General features: G+C 46.3%; 1 protein-coding gene across 1 annotated transcript in view; it reads right to left on the bottom strand.

The window, feature by feature from the left end:
- GANC (glucosidase alpha, neutral C) overlaps nucleotides 1–24,871 on the bottom strand; it is a 730,404-nt gene that overhangs the window by 198,418 nt on the left and 507,115 nt on the right. The window contains 2 exon segments of the mRNA XM_069638822.1: nucleotides 838–902; nucleotides 2,815–3,058. Of these exon segments, the coding sequence (XP_069494923.1) occupies nucleotides 838–902; nucleotides 2,815–3,058 (309 nt within the window).

Below are 24,871 nucleotides of genomic sequence, written 5' to 3'. Positions count from 1 at the left end.
TCAGGAAAAATTCCACCTCCACAGGAGAGGGTAGCCAACATGGGAGACTAGACGTACACTTGGGAGGTGATAATGAGTTGAAAGTGGGTGGTAGAAACTGTGATCCGGGTTGAAAAAGAAGTTACTAAATCCAAACCAACTAGAAAATACTGCTAGGGTGGTAACTACGGAATCCAGTCTTGGTGAACTGATCAAAGATGCTTTCCTGAAAGAAACCACAATGTTTTCTTTCGTAAATACAGCCATGCACCAATTCTACTTGATCTTGCCATCATAAACCTCCAACAGGTCAAATACCCATGCTACAGAAAATTGCATCTCCTGCTTGGTTCCATCTGCACTGGACGCCCTGTTCATACATGGTCCAAATCCGCACTTTGAGTACAAAAGGCAACTCTTTGAGCTTTGTTTATTTTTATTATACCATATTTTTATTTTGGGGATTTTATTTATAGTGTGCTACTGAGCCCAAGCCTAGCTTTGGTATGAAATGGGGTGCTGTACATCAGTAGGGGTTAACAGGCTCACATTTGATGGGTACGAGGGGTACAGTCCTTATAACATAAAATGTATTCCAAGCATACCCTCTGGGCTTCCAGGGAATAGTTGGCATTTACAGTTAGTGGGATCATGTAACAGTGATGAAAGGGAACTGTAAAGGGTGATCTTCAGAAGGAATATTGGGCTAGGAGGGTGTGGGGGTGTATCTTACGGAATGTGCACAAGGCGCCCGTTGAAGGGGATGGTCATGGTGTGTTTTCTATTAGCTGCATTACTAAGGCCTGCAATGGTCTTGGCACAGAGAGAGTTTTAGGAGCCTGACCAAGCATTGCTTACCAAGCATGAACTCATCCTCAATATGAAAGGTCTCCAATTCCTCTGGAAATTCCACCCAAAGAGGCCTGTGAAAAAAGGAGATAAAGAAAGGTTAAGTTCTTCTTATCTAACATACCTTTATGGAATGGATCTGGCCCACATCGATGAAGCTTAAAGATTGGCTTGTGTTGATTAACAGTTCTACCAATAGCAATATCATGCATTACTCACAAGATAAAACTGTGCAATTACTTTGCAAATACATATTAAGAGCAGAACTCCTCCTGTTGCTTCATCATTCCCACAGATCAAACCTTACAGTGGGTGTGAAGTGATGCATATAGATTCACAAGGTTTGTAGTGATTGACTACAATTCCTAAAATGCCCAACCACAAACTGGAAGGTTATTTAAGCTCTGCATAGATGCAGTACACCTTTTCTTTGTGTTATAATTCTGGGACGGTTTACATCCAAAATCAAAGGAAAGCCAAGAGAATTTGCACTGGGTGAGAGTTGAGGTGTGAATTACTCGAGTTCCATGTCAGTCAGCCAATTCTGGACTTGGGTATGCTGGGTGGGGCTTCCATCCTTCTCTCTAAATGTAGTAATAAAGTACAAGTCTGTTGCAAGGATGCCAGAATAGCTTAATTCTAGAATTATTATCAACGCAGACCGGAATTAGATGTAGTGCTTCCGGGGTCCGCTTTGATGGGTGCCTGACTAGTGCCTGGTGGGACGCTATCTTGAAAGTAGGCACTACGGGGCTCCAAGTAGGCATCCAAGGCACCGCAGAACAGATGTCAGCCTTCCTCGTGGACCAGTGTGTGATGTACGCTAAGTATGGGAGAGACGAGGTTGCGGGCATGATGGAACAAGGAAGGGGTCTGTGTGCCTAGGGAGTGTGGAGACCTGCCCTCGCAGGGAAAGACAAGGAGAAGTATTCCTAACATGTCCTGTGTGCTGATCAGAGAGTTCTCAGGGTAACAAGTTGTTTTAATTGGTGAGATTTTCTCCAGAGATTTTATTTTTTGTGAATGGTGTGCTTGCTGTCGATGAGCCCATGCATGTACTAAGGTGTCGGGGGCTTTGTTTCCTGAGTCAAAGTTCAGTGGTACATCGGTGTTGGTGGCCTCAGTTAGGGTGTGGTTGGGTGCACTAAGCTGGGTCGTCTGAGGTCAAGGTATGGAGTTTTCCTTCCAGTGCATCCATGTGAAGGTCCTTGAAAGGGCGCTGGGAGGTCTTTGTAGGTTTGAGTTGATCCCGGAGGGGGAAGAGTTCTGCTGTGCAGCAGTGAAAGGTTGAGGAAAAGGCATCCAATGGCCGGAGAGGTGGTGAATACCAGATTGAGTGTGTTGCCTTTGTTGTGGTTGGATTCTGTCAAGAATTGCATGATGTCCATGGTGTCGACCTGTTCCAGCAGGGTCTCTTTGGTTTTCTTGGCGGCTTGGTCTCCGGCAGGTTGAGGCCTCTAATGAATGTTAGTTGTTTTTGTTGATGGATGCTGCTGTGATGAGGTCTGTGATTTCCTTGCGAGTTGTACATTGTCAGTTGCAATATTGCAGCAGAACCAACTTTTTATAATATGTGTTTGATGTATGCCCTGGTTCTTTGCTGGTATAAAAGGGATGCCTTTTGGATTTAGCCCAGCTTTAACTCAGCCAGATCCCTACCAAGCACAATAGAGATTCAAGGGGCAATTGATCATAATAAATATGGACAGGAGCAGAAAACAACCAAAAAATATATATTAAAAAATGTTCTTGATTTTATTCATTCCATTTATTTTACTTACATCTATTCATGTAAGCTTTATTCCTACACAAGGATAAGACAGAAACGAGTAGAGATTAATTTATCAAGCTTATGGTAAATCCTTTCCCATGTTATTCAATCTCTTCCCGTACAACCTCTCCTCTCCCATCCCCCAGTGCAGCACCCTCCTAAAAATGAAATACTGTAATATGACTGCCGTGTACCTAGATTTAAAGGAACATTACCTCATGACTGGCTCAGCAAACACATGCGCCCGATAGAAGAGAAGTTAGAAATAGGGCAGCAGCCTGTATCGCTCACGAATTGCCTCCCGGATAATCCGCGTGTTATTTTTCCCAAACAGCCAAGGCTCGCGGCGTTTGGTGTCCTTGGTGGCATGGCCTCTGAAGAAAGGCTGGTAGGCTCCGGCCTGGTACCAGCGCACCAGAAGTTCTGGTTCCGGGTCACCAATGAAACCTCCTACATCAGCTGTTTGTGTTATGAAAAGATATACTTTATCAGGTACTGTAGCACTTATTTTGATATTTTATTTGCAATATGTTTGAGTGATTTAGCCATAAGGAAAGCCAATACAAAAATAAAACAAATGTAAATATCCAAAATAATCCTTTGATGATTTTCCCAAAACTCTTTGAATTTATTTTTTACATTTTGTTCTTTTTCTTTCTTATTTTGGTACATTTATGTAATGATTAAGATATGGTGAATCCAGGAAACACTGTACAGTTGAATGTACAAAACATAGGCTTCTTAAATCATTGTCAGATGTAAATATACTGTGTCTTCATTGCAGCATAAATGCAATCTGTTCAGTTGTCACACTGAGGATAGTCAACCCTGCACACGAGCCTCATTCTTCCAACATATTATAGCATCCATGGCATCATCAGTTACACCTTCAACCTCTAAACCTCACTCAATCACTTATAACCCACTTAGGGAACCTTAGGTGGGTATTAACCTTCACATTCAGGTATGGGCTTGGCCAGTAATGAGGTGCTAGCCCAAGCCAAGGTAGGCCCTAGCTAAGCATGGCATCAATGAGGGATTAGGGCCATTACTGCCGAATCCACCCCAAAACATGAGTCTTAACACTATTAGCACCCTACTCGTTCTGCCGGGTGTGAGACTTTTTGGGTCGGGTAAATGATGATACTCTCTTTGATGGATGGGCACATGCGGTGCTGGGCCTATCCATGAAAGAGAAGACTAGACCAAATAAATATGGCCGCCATCCAGGCTCAGGCGAGAGAGGCTCAGGGATTAGTCCTTTGTAGCTTATCATAGCAGCACCTTTAGGAAGGAGGAAGCGGAACATGGGGTGTGGGGTGTAGCCAGAGAGGTAAATTGGGGTGCATGGGAGGTGTGCGTGTGGGCGGTGAAAGGGAAAAGGAAGGTGATGGGAGCATGGCGCCTCGCACGTTGGAGAGCTATGTGGTGAACCAGAAGATGGACTCGGATGATTAGAGGTCATTTTCAAGGAGTTTTATTAAAATAAAAGAACCAAAATGCCTAACTATTGCTATCGCTATGAAGGAAGTTCCCTGCCTAGTAAAACAAAAACTAAGGGTGCACTTTAAAGTCCAAAATCAAGTTCTTCGGTACGAACCTATCCAACTAACTGGCCCTATCACTTTAGAAAAACAATCTAACTAAAATGGAAAGGTGAGGCTTTGTACAATAGCCTCTGCCAGGCCCAATTTATACTCGGTTTGTTCTTCTTTTTTCCACAACAAGAATTTCTTCCTAGTCTTTGTATCAAGGTATGGGTTTCACTCTCTCCTGTTAATAAAGAAAACTGTCTCTTGTTTTGATCCTCCAGTATTTCTTGTAAACAAACAAAAAACAATGTTCTCCTTCGTGGTGTGGGTTTTTTCCAAAGTACTGTAATCATCATACAGCTTATTTTCTTTCAAGCAGGTTGTTTCACATAGGGCGGCTGTACACCATGCCCTATTAGAGTTCTGTACCTTCTGTTGCTTTCTCATCCTTAATTTAAAGTGTTGATATCTCTTCCTCAATCCCCCTTTCATAGGGTATTTGCACGGTTCTATGTTCATTCTTCGCCCGTTTTTTTTCGCTGCACTTTTTGGCAACACATTTCTGTTGAAAAAATCGTTTTTTCTAATTTGGGCCCCCCTGCTATTTTATTTATCCCTATACACGACCCCCCTACCCCTTCTATGCCCTCCCCCACCCCCATATTTTTCGATGTTTTTTTTTGCAAAAAGTGCTCGAAAAAAACGGGGGATGAATGAACGTCATACTATTTGCACTCTCTAGATTCTCAGGCTCCCATAATCTTAATAGTGTTTCCAGCCGTTATTTACAAAGTTTGTACCTTGTAACTATATGCTCTCCATCGGGTTTCTCATGATATGGTAACCTCAATGGCTTTCCACGTGGCTACGTCTCTCTGTAGCTATGGTCCGATGTGTGCAGAGCTCGAGGACTCAGGCTCCTTCGTACGATCTGGTCTCATGGTCCGTTACTGGCCTACCTTCGCTTGTTCATGGTCGTGCCACCAGATGAGACATGGGCATTCCCATCTCTGCTCCTTCTTTGAACTCAGCTTCTCGGTCAGGTACAATGCCAACCCTCAGGAATTCGGCTCGTGGCTTGTTCGCCCTCTTCACTGCCACTGGCTCCCTGGTCCATGGGAGTCCATGTCCCCAAGAGAGGAGTCACTCCCAGTGAGATCCCACTTGCCCAGGCCCCTAGGGAGGGTCTTGCGTAGCAGGCTCACCTCCCTAGCTTCAAAGGTGGCAGCTCCCATCTGGGGTGAAGGGACAAATTGTACAGATTCATCACAGCAGCGATCATCTATCCTATAACGCAGACTTATACTAGGGGCAATTCAGCCTGGCTTTCCCAGACGAAGACCGTCTGGAACCCCTACGCCAGATGCTAATAAAAATAGGAGAAACACAAATGTAACAGACAATCAAAATAAGTAAAAGATCATTGCTCACAACAGTGCCACTGAACTACCAGTCATATATACAAATCCATCCTCCAGCCAATGTGCAGGAAGCACACTGCCAATTACCACTGCAGACAATCAACTCGCAAACCATGATTTATTCATCCATGGATTCAACATATCACTTTTTGGACATACCCAACCCACTCAGAAACATTTTTCAACTTGTGCAACCAGATACCACCTGTGAAGGCATCATGAGGTAAGCCACAGACAACAGATTAAACTTTCTAAGCAAAGCTTTATTTTCTTTAAATGTCAGGATGGACTAAGGCCTCACTTGCCCTATGCTAAGGTGGGATTTCACTACCTAAAGAAAACAAAGGATAGTCAGTGTCTTCAAGTTCAAATAAAAAGACTGTCTGTGTCAAAAACCTATACTTGCCTTCACAGTTAAATCTATACATTGTGTAGGGATGTCAGCAACAAAAGAATCAAAAATAAAGTTCCAAGCTTCTTTCAGCTCTCTGGCTTTCTCTCAGCTTCCCCTCAATTTCAAAACAGTTTCACAAATACCTCGGGGTTCCCTTCCCCAAGCGTTCAACACAGTTCAACAGTTGCTCAAAGGCTTCAGGGTCTCCCTTCCCCAAGGGTTCAACACAATTCAACAGATCTTCAAAGACCTCAGGGTCTCCCTTCCCCAAGGGTTCAACACAGTTTATAAAGTCTTGGGGGATCCTTCCCCAAGATGTCGATTCCTCCAGCTTGCAAAAACCAAAAGTCAGTTCAAACCCTCTGGCTCTCAAAATAATATCAGTTCAACTTTTTGGTGACCTCCACTGGGCCACTCAGTCTAGGCATAGTTATCGGACCACCCGGTCCACCCACTGCAGATCACGCAACCGATAGCCCTGCTTTCCTTAGCTCTTTTCACGCAGGAATTACACGCAGTTATCAGACCACACATTCCACCCATTACAGGTCACGCAACCGATAACCCTATGCACTTTGCTGTACTTCTGTATTCTTCAGGCTCTGGCCAACACAGGTTTTTCTTTCTCATCTTGTAGTCCTGTGGACTCTTGTATCTTGGATCAATACTTATTTCACATTTTTCTGGGCAGTCTTTCTGGCTTTGCCACAACTTGTATCCCATACAATTCACTCAGTGGTGTTTTAGCCCTTCGCTTCTTCTTGCTTTCTCTTCATTCATAAATGGTCATAATGGTTCAGCACTTGTTTTACTTTGTTGCCGTATTCAAAACATACTCAATATGTCCTTTAGTTAGTTCGGTATTCAGTGGGGCTCATTGTACCCTTCAAAAGTACTTATTATACGTGGTAGCTTGTTCATTATTCACAGTCACCTCATTAGATCTTCCGTAGCATGTGCAATAAGATTTAGTTTGTTCGGCATTCGAGTATGTCGCTTTCCCAGCTCGACAGCACCCCAGTATGAATGATCCCTTTTCTGCACTCACCAGTAAGCGTTCACTCATCCAGGCTTTGCGGGTTGCTCTTATTTGCACTGCTTTCCTGTGGGTTCCCCAGCAAGCAGCTTCAGCAGTTCTCAGCCCCACTCTTCCAAGGTGGGAGCTGTCGAGAGCCCTTCTCGCTCTCTCTGCGGCCGGCAACACTTCGCAGGCTTCGGTGCCCCAAAGCTTCGGTTGTGGGCACTGGGGAGGAGGGATGGCAGGAGTCTCGACCCTCTCATGGCCAATCTTGGCCCGGCGTGTCCCTCACGCTCCTGCTTAATTCGGCTTCCCTGCAGACGGTCCCTCTCCAGCCCGTGCCGTCTCCACACGCTAGCGCCTTTCTGCAATACCGTCTCTCCCTCTGACTTTTATACACCTGAGGCTTAACAGCCTGCAAGTGCAAGTCCTCCACATTAATTGCCTCACTTTGGTGAAGCTGATTAGTGGGACATGCCAAGCTATATATGGTTCTTTCCTTCAAAGGCACTCTTCCTCATTTCAGTATCAAAGTGGGGTGAATGCAGGGGAGTGTGCATAACTCCTAGTTGTTTCCTCCTCGTCCCTGTTTTAAGATAAAACATTTTGATCAGAACAAAGAGTAAAGGACTGACAATAGCCTACAAAGAAAGGGGGAATATATGTTTCACTTTGACAGTTCACAGTGGGATACCATGCTTCACTCAAGTGAGTATGAGTTTTCTTAATTGAATCTTCCTCGTGTTCGTATAATCACAGCATCTCTGAGGATTATTTTTAATGGACGAAAAGTCATGAGTTTGACAGTAACCTACAAAAGCTGTTGGGAAAGAGGGTTCATTGTGAAAAGGGAAAGGGGAGTACCATGTCTCACCTAGTTCCCTCCGCCCAGGTGATCCTTCCTTGCATATCTACTACCATCAGCGTCGGGATCCAAAAGCGATGGCCTTTCCCTGGCCACCTGAGCAGAGGATGCTGGGAAAAAAGATGTGAGGACGCCCTTGGGTTCCTCGCACACCCTAAAATACAAGACCATCTCACACAGGCAACAATCATAAACTGATTCACCTGCATGCTTCCCTGGCGTGACACACAACCCAGCAAGGGCAAAATCCATAAAGATAAACATATGCCTTCACATGCCTATCTTGCATACAAAATCAGTCAACATGGGTAAAAATGATAAACATATGCAACCACAAGCCTCCATAGTATGCAACATCACCCAAGAAGGACAAAAAACATAAATTCATGCAACACATGCCACTGTAGCATGCACCACAAAAATACACACTATACATACATGTGTATGTGCAACTACATGCACCCATAGCATGCAACACCATCTACACATTCAGGAGCATCCCTCCCCCTTGTTGCCTGTATGTCCGTATTATGACCCCCCACCCCTGGTCGCATGGGTGTTTGCATGAACCCCCACTTCCCCAGCTGGTCGTTTGGGTGTCGGCTTGTGTGCCCCCATGGATCTGACTCTATTTATGTGTGTTGCTGTCGCCCTATGTCATGGTATCAACGCCATTCTACTTGTCTGTCATCTGAAACTATGCATCTGTGTGCACGCGCCACCTTGTAACATGGGGCTGACACTGTACTCTTGTATTTTGAGCTTTACCCTTTCTTAGTTTGAAGTTGCAACCATGTAAAAGCGGCTTGCACCATGTACTTGATCACTGATTATGACCCTGCATCTAGGCGTTGATGCCACCATGCACCATGTGGCTGGCACCATGTACTTGATCACTGACTTTGACCCCTCATCTATGTGTTGATGCCGCCATGCAACATGTGGCTGGCACCATATACTTGACCACTAACTATGACCCTGCATCTATGTGTTGATGCCACCAGGCAACATGTGGCTGGCACCATATATTTGCCAATGTTTATGTACTTATACTGTAACTTTCAGCACTTTATGAACTTTGCTCTATAACCATCAAGTAAAAGCGCCTTGGCACCTCAGGTTTTTTGGTGCTATATAAGAACTATAAATAAATAAATATGGAACCCCATTTCTCCCTAGTTCTCCACTAAATGTAGCCAAAGTACAAGCAAAAGTAGGAAAAACCTCCCTTCCAAAACAAAAAAAGTACCCCCCTTCTGCCCTTTAACTGCCAACAGAGCAAAGGGGGCAATATAACTGTTACAATTGATTTCTAAACACTGGCCTGATGGACAGAAGTTTGGGAGGCCACCCTTGTTTAGTGAAACAGGGAACCTTCTGGACAAGCCAGACAAATCACTGTAGCTTGGCAGGCGGTCAAGACCAAGGGCCTCTTAGCGCCATGGCTGCCTCCAAACTCGTTCCGACTCCGCCCTGGTGAATGGAGCAATTACCGGTCCATTCCAAGGTTGGCGGGACCGGCAATTCCCCATTCGCCAGGGCCCTTCCCCATTCCCATTTGAGCCCCCATAGGGCTCAATGGGAATAGGGAAGGCGCTAATAACGATAGCTCCAGAGTCCTTTTGCGGGTCCCGTCCTTAACGCCTGGAAAAACCAGGCATTAAGGGAGGACCCGCAAAGGGAACTCGTAGTAGGGCGGAAAGGGATTACCGGCACCGGTGCCCTTACCGGTGCCGGTAATCCCTTACCGCCCGCCTCGTAATGAGGCCCTAAGTCTCAGGAGGAGTGAGCGTGATCAGAAGCCCACGATGAGCACACACAATAAAGGTACCACAGAATACGCTTAGACAGGTGTATATCAAAAATACATATACTTTTAATTTAGGCCCAATAAAACAACACAAATGGCCAAACTAATAATGCAACAGTTACCACACAAGCATTTCACTCTTTAACATATATACAACTACTGTGGCCTAATGCGATAACAGGAGTAAAACATCCACAACCTGTAACAGAAGGGGGTTAACACGAATTATGCATTAGGCAGTTTTCAGGATGGACACCCTAACTTATTCAGTCCAGCCCTACAAAGTGGGGAGCCTTGTGCAGCAATGCGTAAAAACGCACAGTCATGCGTAAAGCCAAGACAGTACCTTTTCAAGATGCTGGGGCAGTTAGGTAAGGGCCCTGAAGGGGCTAGAAGTTCCAATCACCAGAGAAGTATCTGCCCTCGCGGACAGAGCAGTTTCCAACTTTCAGAACAGGCCAGGGAGCACAGGCTAGCCCAGCCAAAGAGAGGATCCCAAGGAACCCTTGTGCGTAAAAATAAATGGATGAGCCAGGGGCCACTGTTAAATTATCCAAGTACTCACCACTGCTTGTTTCAATCCAGACCAAACTATGCCAGTTTAGTCGAGGTCGCCTGAGGTTGTAAATTCCACCTTTACTTCTCGGATTACTTCTCATGTGCTGCGGGACGGGACAGTAGTCCGTGATGGGACAGTAGCCACAACTACGCCCACGAAGGGAGGAAGAAGAACATTCTGTTGCAGCAGGACTCCGGGCACAGCAGGCAAGATGGGAAAGTCACCCACAATGACTGTCACCACAACGCAGTGACGCAGGGACCACAACCCCTAGGCTTGCGGCGTGACACACTCTCCTAATTCGCAACCATGAGGACCTATGAAATTTGGCAGGAACCACAAGCTCAGGAATCCCAAAGTTTTAAGTCTTGATGTGAAACGGCAGGGTTCCTATGCGATGTCCCGGGACAGAGCTGGTCAGTTCACTGGATGGTCCAGGAGCACTTCTGAGAATGCTCTTTTGGCAGGAAATCAACAGACGCCAAGAGAAGTTCTTCCCACTACTTAAATGGGACAAAGCTCCCTCGCAGGCCATCTCATGTCGAAAAACAAAGCAGGAGTCCGACGGAACAATAGCAAGCTCAGGGTGCCAAACCTTCCAGCCAGTCTCCTGCGGGTCCACGGGTCTGCATCAGTTCACAGGATACTTGGCTCCTTCTCTAGTTCTGTATGAACCACTGTAGATCGACCAGGAAAAGATGCAGAGCCCCTTCTCTTATCCAAAGTTCAATGTGTGATTGAATCTGGATAACCAACTGAATATCTGCTCCCTTGCATGCCCACCAGCCATGGTCCAATCACAGTCCTCATGTATTCATGCATACCAGACATCCTGCCTCCATTAGTGTGGATAGGTGCCAGATAGTCCCAGCACTCTTCCTGGGCGCTAGCACACGTGACATGCAGGAGCCCGCGAAAGATGCAGTTTTCGCGGGAGACTGCATGCCTGAACAAGGACCTCCCGGGTCAGCTCGATCTGGGGGAAGGCAAAGGGAGAAGATGGCCAAAGGGCAGACCAAAAGACTTTGTGGCACTGCCATTTTCGGCACTGGCCACAGTCATGGACCATCTGCAATAAACACGGTACTCAAAATACCATTGCAGTAAACTGCTGCCACCAGTTTGTCCTAGGCACACTTGTTCATTTGCCAAAAATTCCTTACAGGGTGTCTAGGGCCATAAAACAAAAGGACCCCAATGCACGGTACAGTAATGTACTTTGCGCACTGATAAAAAGTTACCAAGAAATGGCAATAAAGTAAAAGACTAAGGGAAACATAGTTTCCCAGCACTGTCAGCCTGAAGGACGTGCCAGTTTCCCCATAACAAATGAGCAAAAGCCCAGGGGAGCGCAGCTGACACCTGTGCTCCACTGAAAAAAGTCAGGTTAGGATAGTCAAACAAAAGCAAAACGTTTGGGGTGTCCACATTATGGAGGGAAATTTGCATTTAGGGAAATCTTTCCTAACAATAACCATGGCAAACTCATCCAGCCCATCGCAGAGCCAATGGAAGGGCCCACATTGATTTCCCAAAAAAAAACATATTCTTAACCCTCACCATTTCTATCTCCCCTCTCCCAACGTATCACAAGATAAGGGTGAACTCACTGTGCAGATAGGCACTGCAATATATTCAACATCACTCTCCCCTCTGTCCACTTTACAGCAACAAAACAAAGGTAACAAACAGTAGCTAAAGCATCAATGCCCTAAAGAACCTTCCCCGATTACACACATACACAAACCCATAAGGACAATACATCTCAAGGGAGACGGATACCCAATTTACGCCCTCTGCAACCGAGCCATCTTCAGTAATATCCTTTCCTGCTTCTGCACTGGAACATAGCAGCGCTACTCCCATACCCACTCAATTGATTAGGAGCATTAAAGAAAATATAAACAGTCTACAGCCTTCTTCCAAAACCCACACTTACACTCACCATTTTTTTTTTGTATTAGTTTATTTATACTGCGGCAAAAGCCCACAGGCATCAGGGGGCAAAACAATTACACGCTCATACGGACAAAAAGACAGGACAATCGGATCCAGAAGACGGGCCAAAGATAATTAACATAACTACATAAATAAAAAGGTTTTTAAAGCTTTTCGGAAGGACTTTATGTATCCCTCCAACCTAAGTGCTGAAGGCAGTGTATTCCAGAGGTTGGCTGCTTTTACCGGGAAAGACCTTCCCAGGCCGTTTGAAACCAGGACAAAACACCTGTGCTAGCTTGGAAAAGCACAGTACTCTGATTGGAGTGTAACAGGAAGCCAACGATTTTAAGTATGGGGGGAGCTGTTCCAAATGAGCACTGATAAACCATGTTGCCAACTTAGAAGTTTATACATTTCCATACTGGTATCCAATGGAGATCCCTCCTGTGATCTGAGATGTTATCCCTTCTTGGGATTCTCTTGATAATGATACAGCATTATTCTGCAGAATGTTGTATTTTTTCAAACTGGACGTTGAGGCTCCGATTAGTAGAGAGTTACAGTAATCGAGCTTGGAAAAGATAGTGGCTCTGGTTATGATTACGCAGTTCTTTTGAGTGATGTAGGGGCGGATGGTTTTGAGCAAAGGTGAGAGTTACAGTTCTGACTAACCTGATTAACATGTTCATCTGCATTTGGTGAGGCCTCCAACTGAGTGCCCAGAGTTCTTACTTTGCTTTGCACTGGAATGATACTTCTCCCTATCTAGAGGCTTTTGTAGTCTGGGCTTAATTTGGACAGTGCCTGCCGAGAGCCAAACGTAAGGAGCTCTGTTTTGCTACCATTCAAGCATAACCAGTTTATGGACATCCACGCCTCGATTTGATCATAAATATTAGCTAAAGCAGCAGAGTCTTGGATGTAATCACCACTGGCTTCAAGAACTAGCTGGATATTATCGGCATAGTTTGTGAAAAATACGCCAATATCTTTCAGAAGTGAGCAGAGAGGCCTTATAAAGAAGTTGAACAAAACAGGGAATAGGCACTCATCCTGGGGTACACCACACAAAATGGGCGCCGCAGGTGAAGCTGTGCCCTACTGAATTTTTGACATTCGATTTGATAGAAAGAAGCAAAACCAACCTGCTGCACCTTTAGAACAATGACATAGGGAGTGCAGGAAGCGGTTGTGTTCAACAAAATCAAAAGCCGCCTACAGGTCAAGTAAGTTCAGAATCCCAGCTTCTCCCTCATCCATGATCTTTAACATATGGGACTGGAGATCAACAAGAATTGTCTCTGTACTATATGTTGGCCGAAAACCTGATTACCTATTGTGGAGAATACCATTCTGTTCCACAAAAGATTGGAATTGAGAAGTTGCACATTTATCAAGAATCCTAAGGAGGAAGTTACAATTCGTAATAGGGCGGAGGTTACTTGGATCTTTTGGGTTCAGGCCAGGCTCCTTTGGAAGGGGAGTAACTAACTGGGTCTCATTACAAGTTTTCTGGTCCGGAATCAACGGTGCCAGTAGAACCGTACCAGCACCGTTTTCCGGACCGGTACATTCTGACCTGCGATGGTGGAAACACCATCTCTGCAAAGTGACCCCCACGGTGCTACCACACCCGGTAGCAATGTGACCGCAAACAGTGGGATGACTCGGCAGAGCTCCCTCCATTACCGGCACGTTGTAATACCGGGTACATTACGAGTACCACGTACATGAAAACGCAGTGACAAATATGGCGGTAGTATCGTAACACCAGCACCGTGGACTAGGCGTTAAACAGTGCCAGGTGAGCTGCAACAAGCACCAGGTGTGCACAATTAGGCCAGCTGCACATCATAGGCCACTGGGAACCTACAAAAGGACCACACCCAACTCACCTTCCAACACAATCATGCTGGCAGTCGGCCTAGCAGCAATTGGGATGGGGAACCTGGAAGCAGCAGTGGAGTCAGAAGCAGCAATGAGGCAGAGGAGGAGGCGGCGTAGGTGCAGGAGGCAAATGAGGAACCCGGTGGCGACCCCAAACATCAATGTACAGCAGGTACCACCCCGCGGGCAGCCAGCAATACCCTGAATCAGGGCCTCGCCCTGGAACCTGACCCCAAGTCAAATACACACATTATACCGGGTTGACACGGCCACAAAATTATCAATTGTCACCCTCATTGAAGAAGACATCAGCAGCATCATCAACATCCGAACTGCTATCCCACCCCTGCTGAAGGTAGTCTCTGTACTGCACTTTCTTGCCACTGGAACCTATCAGCACACTGTTGGGAAATTGCACAGGCTCTCACAACCCTGTTTTTCAAGGATACTCTTCCAGGTACTGGATGCGCTGCTGCACCATGTCTCAGACCACATTGCCCTACCCCGAAACCATGCACAGGTCAATGCCACCAAAGTAGCCTTCCATGCCCTTGCCGGCATGCCCAATTGCATTGGAGCATTAGATTGTACGCATGTGGAGTTGACTGTCAGACATGCAATTGAGGTGGTGTATCGCAATCAGAAGTAATTTCACTCACTCAACGTGCAGATGCTCTGTGATGCACAACAACACATCACGAATTGCGGTGCACGTTTCCTGGGGTCCAAACATGACTCAGTGGTATTGCAGAACTCCACGTTACTAGGGTACATGGCACGTTATGCAGGAGAAAGTACCTGGCTGTTGGGTGAGTAGAACTACCAATGCATGGCCTTTGTGTAATTGGGGGGGGGGACATTAGACAACCACCACAGTGTCCCTGGCTGCTGGGTGAGCAGAACTACCAATACATGACCTCTGTGTAATTGGGGTGGGGGGGCCACAGATAACCACCACAGTGTCCCTGGCTGTTGGGTGAGCAGAACTACCAATGCATGACCTCTGTGTAATTGGGGGGGGGGGGTTGACAACCACCACAGTGTCCCTGACTGTTGGGTGAGCAGAACTACCAATGCATGACCTCTGTGTAGTTGGGGGGAGGGGCAACAGACAACCACCAGAGTCCACCCAGTTTACCGCTGCAACAGGCAAATGGCAGTATGCCATGTCACAGGAATACATACTTTGGCTAGTTGTAAAAATACCCAGCCATGGAGTGGCACACCATGCAATGCCAACATGTGGGTGCGAGTATGTCCATCGGTGAATAAATAGTAGCTACACCCATGTGCATGATGGCTACACATCATGCTGTGCGCAGTAGTCCCTGTAATCGTGTGGGCTGCGTCTGCCTGAGCCAGATCTGGCCAGCACCTCACAATACATGAGGCACCTACTACATCTGAACACATCATTGTGTACATTGCAATGAATGAGCCATCTAGTTGCCTAGCAGCACATCACACATGGAGACATCAGACAAAACAGTCCCTTTAGTAATGTGTGACCCAAGTGTGCAGAATACAAATGCTATTCAGAGTCATACCAGATGGCACATCTCTGGGTTGTACTGAGTTCTGTTCTGATCTCATACAGAGAGTCTGTACATGCTATCATTTGCAACAACAAACCACAAACACAAACATGTATCCTTACTGTCACTCCCATGCAGGTGATGCCAGATATGCACTCACGCAATGGCCCATCCGACAGCCACGGAACAGACATGAGGAAGCCTACAACCGGGCACTCATACGGACACAAAGCATGATAATGTGGACCTTTGGAATGCTGAAGGCCAGGTTCCGCTGCCTCAGTCGATCAGGCGGGGCATTGCAGTACAGCCCTGTGAAGGTAGGCAAAATTGTGCTGGCAGGTGCCATGCTACACAATATGTGCATACGCAGGAATATTCCACTGCCCCCGGCCATGGAGCCAGGAGATGAGGATGAAGAGGATGATGACACCGATGATGGGATGGGTGTACAACCAGGCCGGGGTGCCATTGATGGACCACATTTGCAAACCATTATATTAAGAAAAGAACAAATGGAACAGGTGCAATAAGAAAAAATGCCCACACGTGACCCCCACCTCCCCAACGTACCCACCCACTGCCCAGGCTCCAACTAGCTATCCCCACTATGGACCACCCCCACCTGCCCAACATACCCACCCACCGGCCAGGCCCCAAATAGCTATCCCCACTATGGATCATCCCCACGTCCCCAATGTGCCCACCTACCGCCCCGGCCCCAACTAGCTATCCCTGCTCAGGACCACCCCCACCTCCCCAACCTACCCACCCACTGCCCAAACCCCAACTAGCTATCCCCACTATGGACCATCCCCACCTCCTCAACATACCCACCCACCGCCCAGGCACAAACACAATGGAATCATGTGTAACTTCAGAGTCTCAGTGTACGCCCTATTTTTTTCCAAGCTTGGGCCCATGAATGTCCCTTGGAGTTGGTCCAGACAGCTGCGTAAATCTCCTCCTGGGGCTGCCGGCCAGGGAGCTTGAAGGAGTGGTGCACAGAGGGCAAAGCGGGGTTCGTGGGGGCAGGCAGCTCATAATGGCCTGCAGGGCCAGCGACATTGTCTCTGCAATGTTCGATTGCACGATGTTGCACTCTCGTACCCTTCTGGACATCAACATGTTTGATGTTGCACAACGGCCAATTGCACGCGATAACCGGTGGACTGACTGTTCATTGCTCTCCTGCTGCAACCGCGACTCCTCACGTTAAAGCCTTGATTCCTCCAGGTGTTGCTCCACAAGTCTGCTCAGCGTGTCCTGACGTTGTTCAATGCGCTGCAGGTGTGAGATCAACTCCTGCAGTGATGGCGTAGGGGAGCACATTGGACTGTGGAGGCCCATTGGGCTGAATGTGCCCAGATGATATAGCGTGGAGGTGCACCCCTCATTCCCTGACCCTGGTGCCTCACTGGCATGATGGTCTGGTGTGCTGTCCACAGCATCAGACTCTGACTGGTCTGCAGGTGCTGCAGTGCTTACAGGTGTAAATGGAGTGGCAGGAGGGGGATTTTCCAGAAGTGCCTCCTGGTTTCCCGGCACTGCGGGGGGATTTTCCGGCAGTACCTCCTGGTTTGTTGGCGCTGCAAAGATGGTGGTCTCCTGAGCACGGTGCACCTGGACCGCCACGTCCAGTCCCCCTTGACGTCACCTGATGACCCCTGTCGGTGTCAGATGATGTTGCTATAGGGGATTGTAAGGCATGCTGTTAGTGGTGTCACAGGATGTGTACGGTACATTCACATGCAAGACACTCCTCAAGCTTCATCTAGATGCAGTTACATGCATTGATGTGTGCTGCGGTCATGTGTGTGAGTCAGCGGTTCCACTTTTGTGCACGCCATCTGGCTGGCCGGGGCTGAGAGGGGGTGTCCCATGGGGTACTGGGTGTGCTAGGGTTGATGGGGACTGTGATATGTGTCTCTCTGCATTGTTGGGGGGTATCCCATGGGTGTAAAGCAAGTAAAATGTGCTTTCCCCTTCCCCGAAAATGTCCTGGGACGAAAAACTGGCAAGCTGATGGCTTGTTGAAGTAGGTATCTGGACTTTAAATTTCATATTCATAACTATTATACATCTTGTGTAAATGGTGAAAACCCATAGCGCGCCCATGCTGTCGTGCCAAAATAAAAATAACTTCTACTGATCTATAGTGTTTCTGTCGGACTTTGCTCCTGTGAACTCTGATGTAACACTCTTGTTGGCCAAAGTCCACCCAACAGCAGCCCCTACAGACCCTATCCCTTCTGCTCTCATTCCTATAATTTATCCCTCCTTCGTACCTTTTCTTGTTTCATTCTTTAATTTGTCTTTCCACGTCCACCTTTCCTACTGCGTTTACACATGCCATTATTATTCCTATTCTAAAAAAATCCCTCAGCCAATCCTCTTGTCTCTAATTTCTGCCCTATTCTCTTCTACCTTATTTATCTAAGCTTCTGGAGCGCCTTGTCTATTCTCGGATCTCTTCCTTTGTTAACAAATTATCTCTTCTTCCTCTGTTTCAGTCCGGATTTCGTCCTCGTTATTCCACCTAGACTGCCTTAATTTGTGTGCTTAATTCTCTTCTGTCTGCTCGTCACTCTCAACAGTCCTCTTTTCTTTCTTCTTGACTTATCAGCTGCTTTTGACACTGTTGATCACTCTTTATTTCTTGACTCTCCTCTTTTGGTTTCAGGGGTTCTGTTCTTTCTTGGTTTTCCTCTTATCCTTCTAACAGAACTTTTTCTGTCTCGTGGGGTGGGAACACTTCTTCCCCTCTACCCCTCGAGCACGCTGTTCCCCAAGGTTCTGTCTTGGGCCCATTTTTATTTTCTCTTTATACCTCATTTCTTGCTCCTGTGATTACTTTTTTTGGTATCTCTCATCATTTCTAGGCTGACGACATGCAACTTTTCCTATCTTTCTCATCTTTTACACCGGAAATTCACCACACTCTCTCTTCTTGTCTTACCGCTATTAAATCTTGGATGTCATTGCACTTTCTAACATTGAACGCCGGGAAAATTGAGGTTCTATATTCCCTGCCAACTCTTTTTCTCCTCCACCATCCAATTCTTTTTTGCCCAGGACCCTCTCTATTTATCCTACTACGTGAAATCTCGGTCTCTATTTGAACTCCAAACTTTCTTTTACCCATCATATTTCTCTCACATCCCGGTCTTGCCATTTTCACCTGCAAACATTTGCAAAGTTCGCCCGTTTCTTACTTTCCATGCAACTAAACTGCTTATTTCTTCTCTCATTTTTTCTCGACTCTTCTATTACTCTGTTACGCTCTTTGGTCTTCCGTCATCTCGTCTTGTTCCTTTAAAATCAATTTCTGCAGTGCTGTCGGAGAGTCTGTCTCTCATTTCCATTGTGCTGACCTGTGTGGGAGGACCTGCATAAAGACTCCATCCACCCGCAGAGCGGACGCGGAGTGGACGACGAGTGGCAGTCCTGCAGTCATGACTGTCAGGGCTGCCAGAGCGAACAGAGTTATTGACTTAAATGACTCCTCTAGAGAAGAAGAGGAAGGTCGGCGCCTAAGAAGCGCAAAATTAACCCAGAAACCCAGCCAAAAGCACCAGATAAACATCTGAAAGGAACATACGCTGATCAACCCATGTAGCACAAATGAGCGTACAAGCGTGGATCCCTGGAGCGCCGACAAAATGGTTCAAACAGAGAGGGCCGGTTAACATACTTTGTACAAGGACCAGGCTGTTTCAATGGAAGCCGTAAAACACAAAAATTATCCGACCCCCTCTCCCTTGGAGGACATCCTGAAGGAGAGGCCACAACATCTTCATCTTCACCAACCACAAACTGTACCTGTTGCCGTGTCCACCTCGGTGTGTGTCCTGGCCCTGGCCTCTCCCCGCACGACAGACGCAGATGTTCCGGACCCCACGCCGGCGGCTCTCGGAGGAGGGTGGCCGTCCGCGTGGGAAAGCGGGGAGGAGCCCGTGAGGCGGGGCGGAGAAGGCGAGAAGGATGTGTAGGGTGAGAGACCCGAGCGGCACGTCCCAGCTGCTGATTCCATCTCGGTCTCCCCCTGCGCGGCGCACGTAGGTGTTCCATGCCTCACGCCGGCGGCTCTCGGAGGAGGGCCCCTGTTCGTGCAGGTTACAGGGGAGGCGGGGGGATGACGAAAGCAAGAGGATCGGGGAAAGAGCAGAAACTATGGAAGAAGAAACAAGCCCGCCACTAAGTGAGAGCCGGGCCGTGGAGGCTCTACGAGACGCGGACACGCCCCAGCCGCCGCCTGACCCGCTAGTGCAGGTTCAGGTGGAGGCTTTGTTCCACGCAGAGGCGGAGGAGAGTCTGGCAATCAAAGACATTCAGGTGCCTATCGAAAAAACTGGTCATGTCAGCAAAACGACTAACCCGAAGAAAAGACTGAGAATACCGGCTATGATCATAATAGAACATAAAAACTGTACTATCCAGAATAGTAAAAAGACGCAAAATGAATAAGTTGCTGCAAAAGCCCAAACAAACACAACAAACAACTTTGGACAAAGTCAAAGAAAAACAGACCAAACGACGGGAGGGACAGTCAAAAATTCTGTAAGAAATTATTTCACGGCCCAAGGAAGTCAAAGAACATTGAATGGACACTACTCCATGAAGCTTTCGGACTTGGAAATTCTGGAAGCCCTAAATGAATGTTTGCCTTCTTCCAAACTACAAAGATTGGAATACAATGTTAGTGAAAAGTTGACCTCTAAAAAATGCGCTGTCGCAGATGTGAGTAAGGGGACATTAAATCAACCAAACCAAGGAGAGAGGGTAGACAGGGAGCAATCCAAACTGGCATCTCTGCCAACGAAGCCACAAGAATTGTCAGAACCACATGTCAACCTGACCCCGCAAAGTGATTCAAACATGAGTGAAGAAAGGGTGGACTCTGACAAAGTGTCTCCTACGGGGAGCCCTCTACCAGTTACTCAAATCGAAAACGAAAACCCTCAGGGAAAGATGTACATTACTGATTAAATGGACGGTTCCAGCAGTCCAATAACAGAAACAAATGAGGGATTATCCCAACCAACATCAGACAAACCAACATCAACGGGAGAAACAGCTCTGTCCCTACAGAAAGAAAAAAAAGGAATCCCAGAAGGAGCACACACAACACCCGAAAAACTAGCTCAGCAGTGTGAGTCAATGCCAACTGAGCGGGCAACACCTACACGGCAGTCGAGTAGGACGGCAGAGAAGTTAATCCCTAAAGATCTACAATTCCCGCCTGATATGACTGAAATAAGCCAAGGCCCATCCACAAAACCACGGCATAATTTAAATCAAAACTCGTGGGGGAATGAAAATGACAGCCCCCTCATAGATAAAAACAGAAATCGAAGAGGCTCATTAGAAACTACAAGGCCGGTACAAAGCCAATGGCCAAACACGATAACAACTTCAAATGACTCACCAACTAGAAGACTTTCCACACAACAACAATCGGCAAGCCCAGCGGACCCTCCCAACAAAAAGATGGACCTACTTTCCATCATGTCATCAGTAAATATAGCGCTACCACCATTCATGAAGCTATATGAAGCCATCGCAGACTCGCTGAAAGACCACACAAGCGTACAAGCGATGATGTACAGCAAAGTTATCTTCTTAGAAGCCTACATCATTGCCCTAGAAGCAAGAAAAACAAATACCTTGGAAGCCAACGAGGACGCAGTGCCTACATGCCAACAAGAGAAGTGGCAAGACAAATAACAGACAGTGGTGGGAAAAACAATAGGGACACAAACCATCACCACGATTGATTTAACATCAAATAAATTACCAAGGAGGCTATAATCAAAAGGGTGAATACTAAGTCACAACCAGGTCAAATTGACACTACATTGAAATCAAAAAAGTCAACCTCACCAAGACTGAATAAATCCGGAAATCAAACGGCCGAAGGCATCGTCCAATTTTTCTCGCGCCCAGTAACTCAAAAAGAAACATTACAAACAGGAGAGCGTGACGTAAATGTTCAACAAATGAAAAAGCAAGAAAGGCTGGATAAAGAAAAAGAAAAAAAAGGCAGCCTATCTCCAACGATGACAAATGATTTTCTTGAAAATGACGAACTGATGAATCTGAGTCAACACCTATCAGAACACGTTCCGATGGCCTCAAACTCGAACAGAACTAGCGAAACACCAAACCCCCAAATTAGCAGGAAAACCAGCAAAACAGAGTCCTCACCGAGGAAGAAGGTAAAGAGTAGTGAGAACTTTGTGAAACATCTATGGTCAAGAAGAAAAGCCAAAACAAAAAAGACATTCGGCCTTCAGAAACCTCAAGGCAGACAATTTTAAAACAGATGATGAAAGAAACAAAAAAAGAAAGAGAAAGGGCCAGATCAAGAACCCGGGATAAGCGGACTTCCAGACACTCAGGGAAAGTGCAAAAGTGTTCCCACTCACAGCAGAAGGTCCATGAAAATGAACAACCAGACAGGAGACTGCGAGACGAAACTCAGCATCTTCGGGAGGATCGAGGGAGAAACAGAAAAAGCCCAAGAAGGCAAATGCCAACACGTCCCCGTACTAAATCTAAGAATGATAGATCTAAAAACAATGAGAAGAACCGCCTTTGTTCACCAAGGGACTCAGGGGTAACAGGCTTTTATTACAGATCTAAGACACAAATTTTGAATCAAAAACCAAGAAACGTGGACCAAACTAAATGGCGAATCAAGTTGTCACAAGTGGAAGAAAATAGAGACAAGATAACATTGAATAGAAACTCGGTGTTAAAACTCTTCAAGTATATTCGAAACCTGAAATACATCAAATCAGAAGAGCTGTTGGTGGTAGAGCCAAGCCATGAAGATGCCAAAGCCAGAATCGTGCTGCATATAGCATCAACAACGCTAAAAAATACCATCACTAACAGCAAAACAGTATTAGAAGATATGGGATACGAGTTAAAAGGGTACTCAGCAACTGGTACTGGAAAAAAAAAAACGTCAGAAAGCAAAGAAGATAAGATGCGCCAGGAAAAACAAGACACAAAGCCCGGTAAACAGCAAACACCCAAAACTCAAATGAAGACTACTCATATAAGCCCCATGACAAGAGTCAAGGAATGAGAACCTGAAAGGAGGCCGGGGGCGAAGTTGCCTACTTTCAAAGAAAATAGCAACTACGATAGACCAATAGAGACAAAAGCCACAAGAAAGACCAACAGAGACAGGGGAATTAGTCCACAAGAGGACCGAAACCAAAAAATAACTGAGTGCGAACCCACAAAAAAGACCAACATAGACAGGGGAATTAGTCCACAAGAGGACCGAAACCAAAAAATAACTGAGTGCGAACACACAAAAAGATGTGAGCCAATGAAAGGGATCTGGTCTTGGTTGCCAAAAGCCTTGACGAAAAAAAAGCAAATATAGCAATGCATTGGAGACGAGCACATCCATCGGGAAAGACCTCGCTTGATCCACCAAAATCGGTTGATAAAGATGTGCTCGTGGAACACGAGAGGTCACACTCACCTACTATCCACGAGCGACATGGACTTGGGGTCATACGACCTAATATACCTGCAGGAGACCTGGCTGATTGAACCACCTTCAATGAGGGGTTTTGAACTTACCTGGCACCGGCCAAAAAAAGGGGGCCAAGGAAGACCTTCATCAGAGCTATTAATCGCCTGCAAAAATGGCTGTGGGATCAAAGTGGAAGAAACATTGATTAGTAACTTAATGATACTGATGGTCAAGGCTTCATGGACTCGCCGGGTAAACAACAAGGCAGGGTTTGAAAAATCTACATTAATAATAGCCAACATCTACTGGAATCCAGCTACTACGGAACCAACTGTTTTCTAGGAAAAATAGAGGCAGCAATAGACGAGGCACTGGCAGATCACCTGGTAAAATACTTCCTGATTTGTGGCGACCTGAATGCCACCTCTGTAGGGGCTTCAGAATCCGGAAAAAAGCAAGTAAACAACTTGACAAGCAAACAGCAGGGCAAATTATGGTCCCGACTGATGGACTCGAGAAACCTACACAACCTCCATGAAGCTTTTCCGGACTCAAAGCGTCCACCATCGTGGGAAAGAAATGAATCCAAGGCAACAATAGACTACATTTTTGTTACTGAACCGATCCTAGCTGCAACTAAATCCTTTGAAATAACACGTGTAAGAGCCAGTGACCATAACCCTCTTTCGACCACTTGGGAGTCTTTAGGTCCTCTGAATGACCATATAGAATTCAACATAACCATTAACGCCCAGGGAAATCAATTAAAACTATCTAGAGAGTCTATTGCAGACATAGAAAATAGATTTAGCTCTATGTCAGAGACAAACGGCGCAAACAAAACTGACTACATTCCTCTCTTGACGAAGTACAAAAAGACGTCACTTTCAAAAAAGACAGGCGGAAATCCTCCAAGACACGTGTTCGATAAGACTTTGGTCGAAAAACGCTGCGAGTTTCGAAGAATCCAGCGCAGAGCAAAATTTATCACAACATCAGCGGCTGTAACAAAAGCGGAAGTTGCAACAAAACACTACAAATCATGGGAAAAAGGACATAGACTGACCCTCTACCAACAAGACTCAGAAAACATCCTAAAAATCATAAGTGGCAGAAATACAAGGGAATTTTGGAGCACCCTGAGAACTACCGTCGACGTACAAGAAAAATCCATAATAAGTGAAATTGGGGAATCAACATGGATAAAACATTTTGCAAACATGTACCAGGCTCCAACAACTGCAACAAAGTCACCAACAGGGCACAAAATTGACCCATGGGTAAGAGTGGATGACCCAGAGGAGATCCGATTAAGGATCGTGGGTTTGAAAAACTCAAGAGCGCCAGGTCCCGAAAGGATCACAAATGTGGGCTTAAAAACAAACCCAAAGCAGTGGGCCAGCCTCTTGAGTAAAATCTTCGGAAGATGTGCAGATTTAAAAACTATACCGCCCTCATGGAAATCAGCTACAGTGGTACCAATTTTCAAGAAAGGAGATAAAAAGGACCCAGCGAATTATAGACCAATCGCGTTTCTTGATGTAATGGGGAAAGTGTTTGGTTCGATGCTTCTTGACCGCTTCAAGATCTGGGCCTAAAATGCTTCCTGCGACGATCCCTTCCAAACGGGATTTAAGAAAAACATGGGCACGGCTGCCAATATATTGATATTGAACGTGCTGAAAAACAAAGTATTGGAAGGGGGTGCAAGAATCTTTGTCGCTTTTATCGACCTCACTCAGGCCTTTGACCGTATAGACAGGTCGAGTCTCTGGTCAAAACTGGAAGCCTGGGATTGTCCAGCTGTCCTAT

This window comes from Ambystoma mexicanum, chromosome 14, assembly GCF_040938575.1.
Source record: "Ambystoma mexicanum isolate Mex_15411 chromosome 14, UKY_AmexF1_1, whole genome shotgun sequence".
NCBI lineage: Eukaryota > Metazoa > Chordata > Amphibia > Caudata > Ambystomatidae > Ambystoma > Ambystoma mexicanum.
Note: the sequence above shows the minus strand (reverse complement) of the source record. Positions and strands in the feature narration are given on the sequence as shown.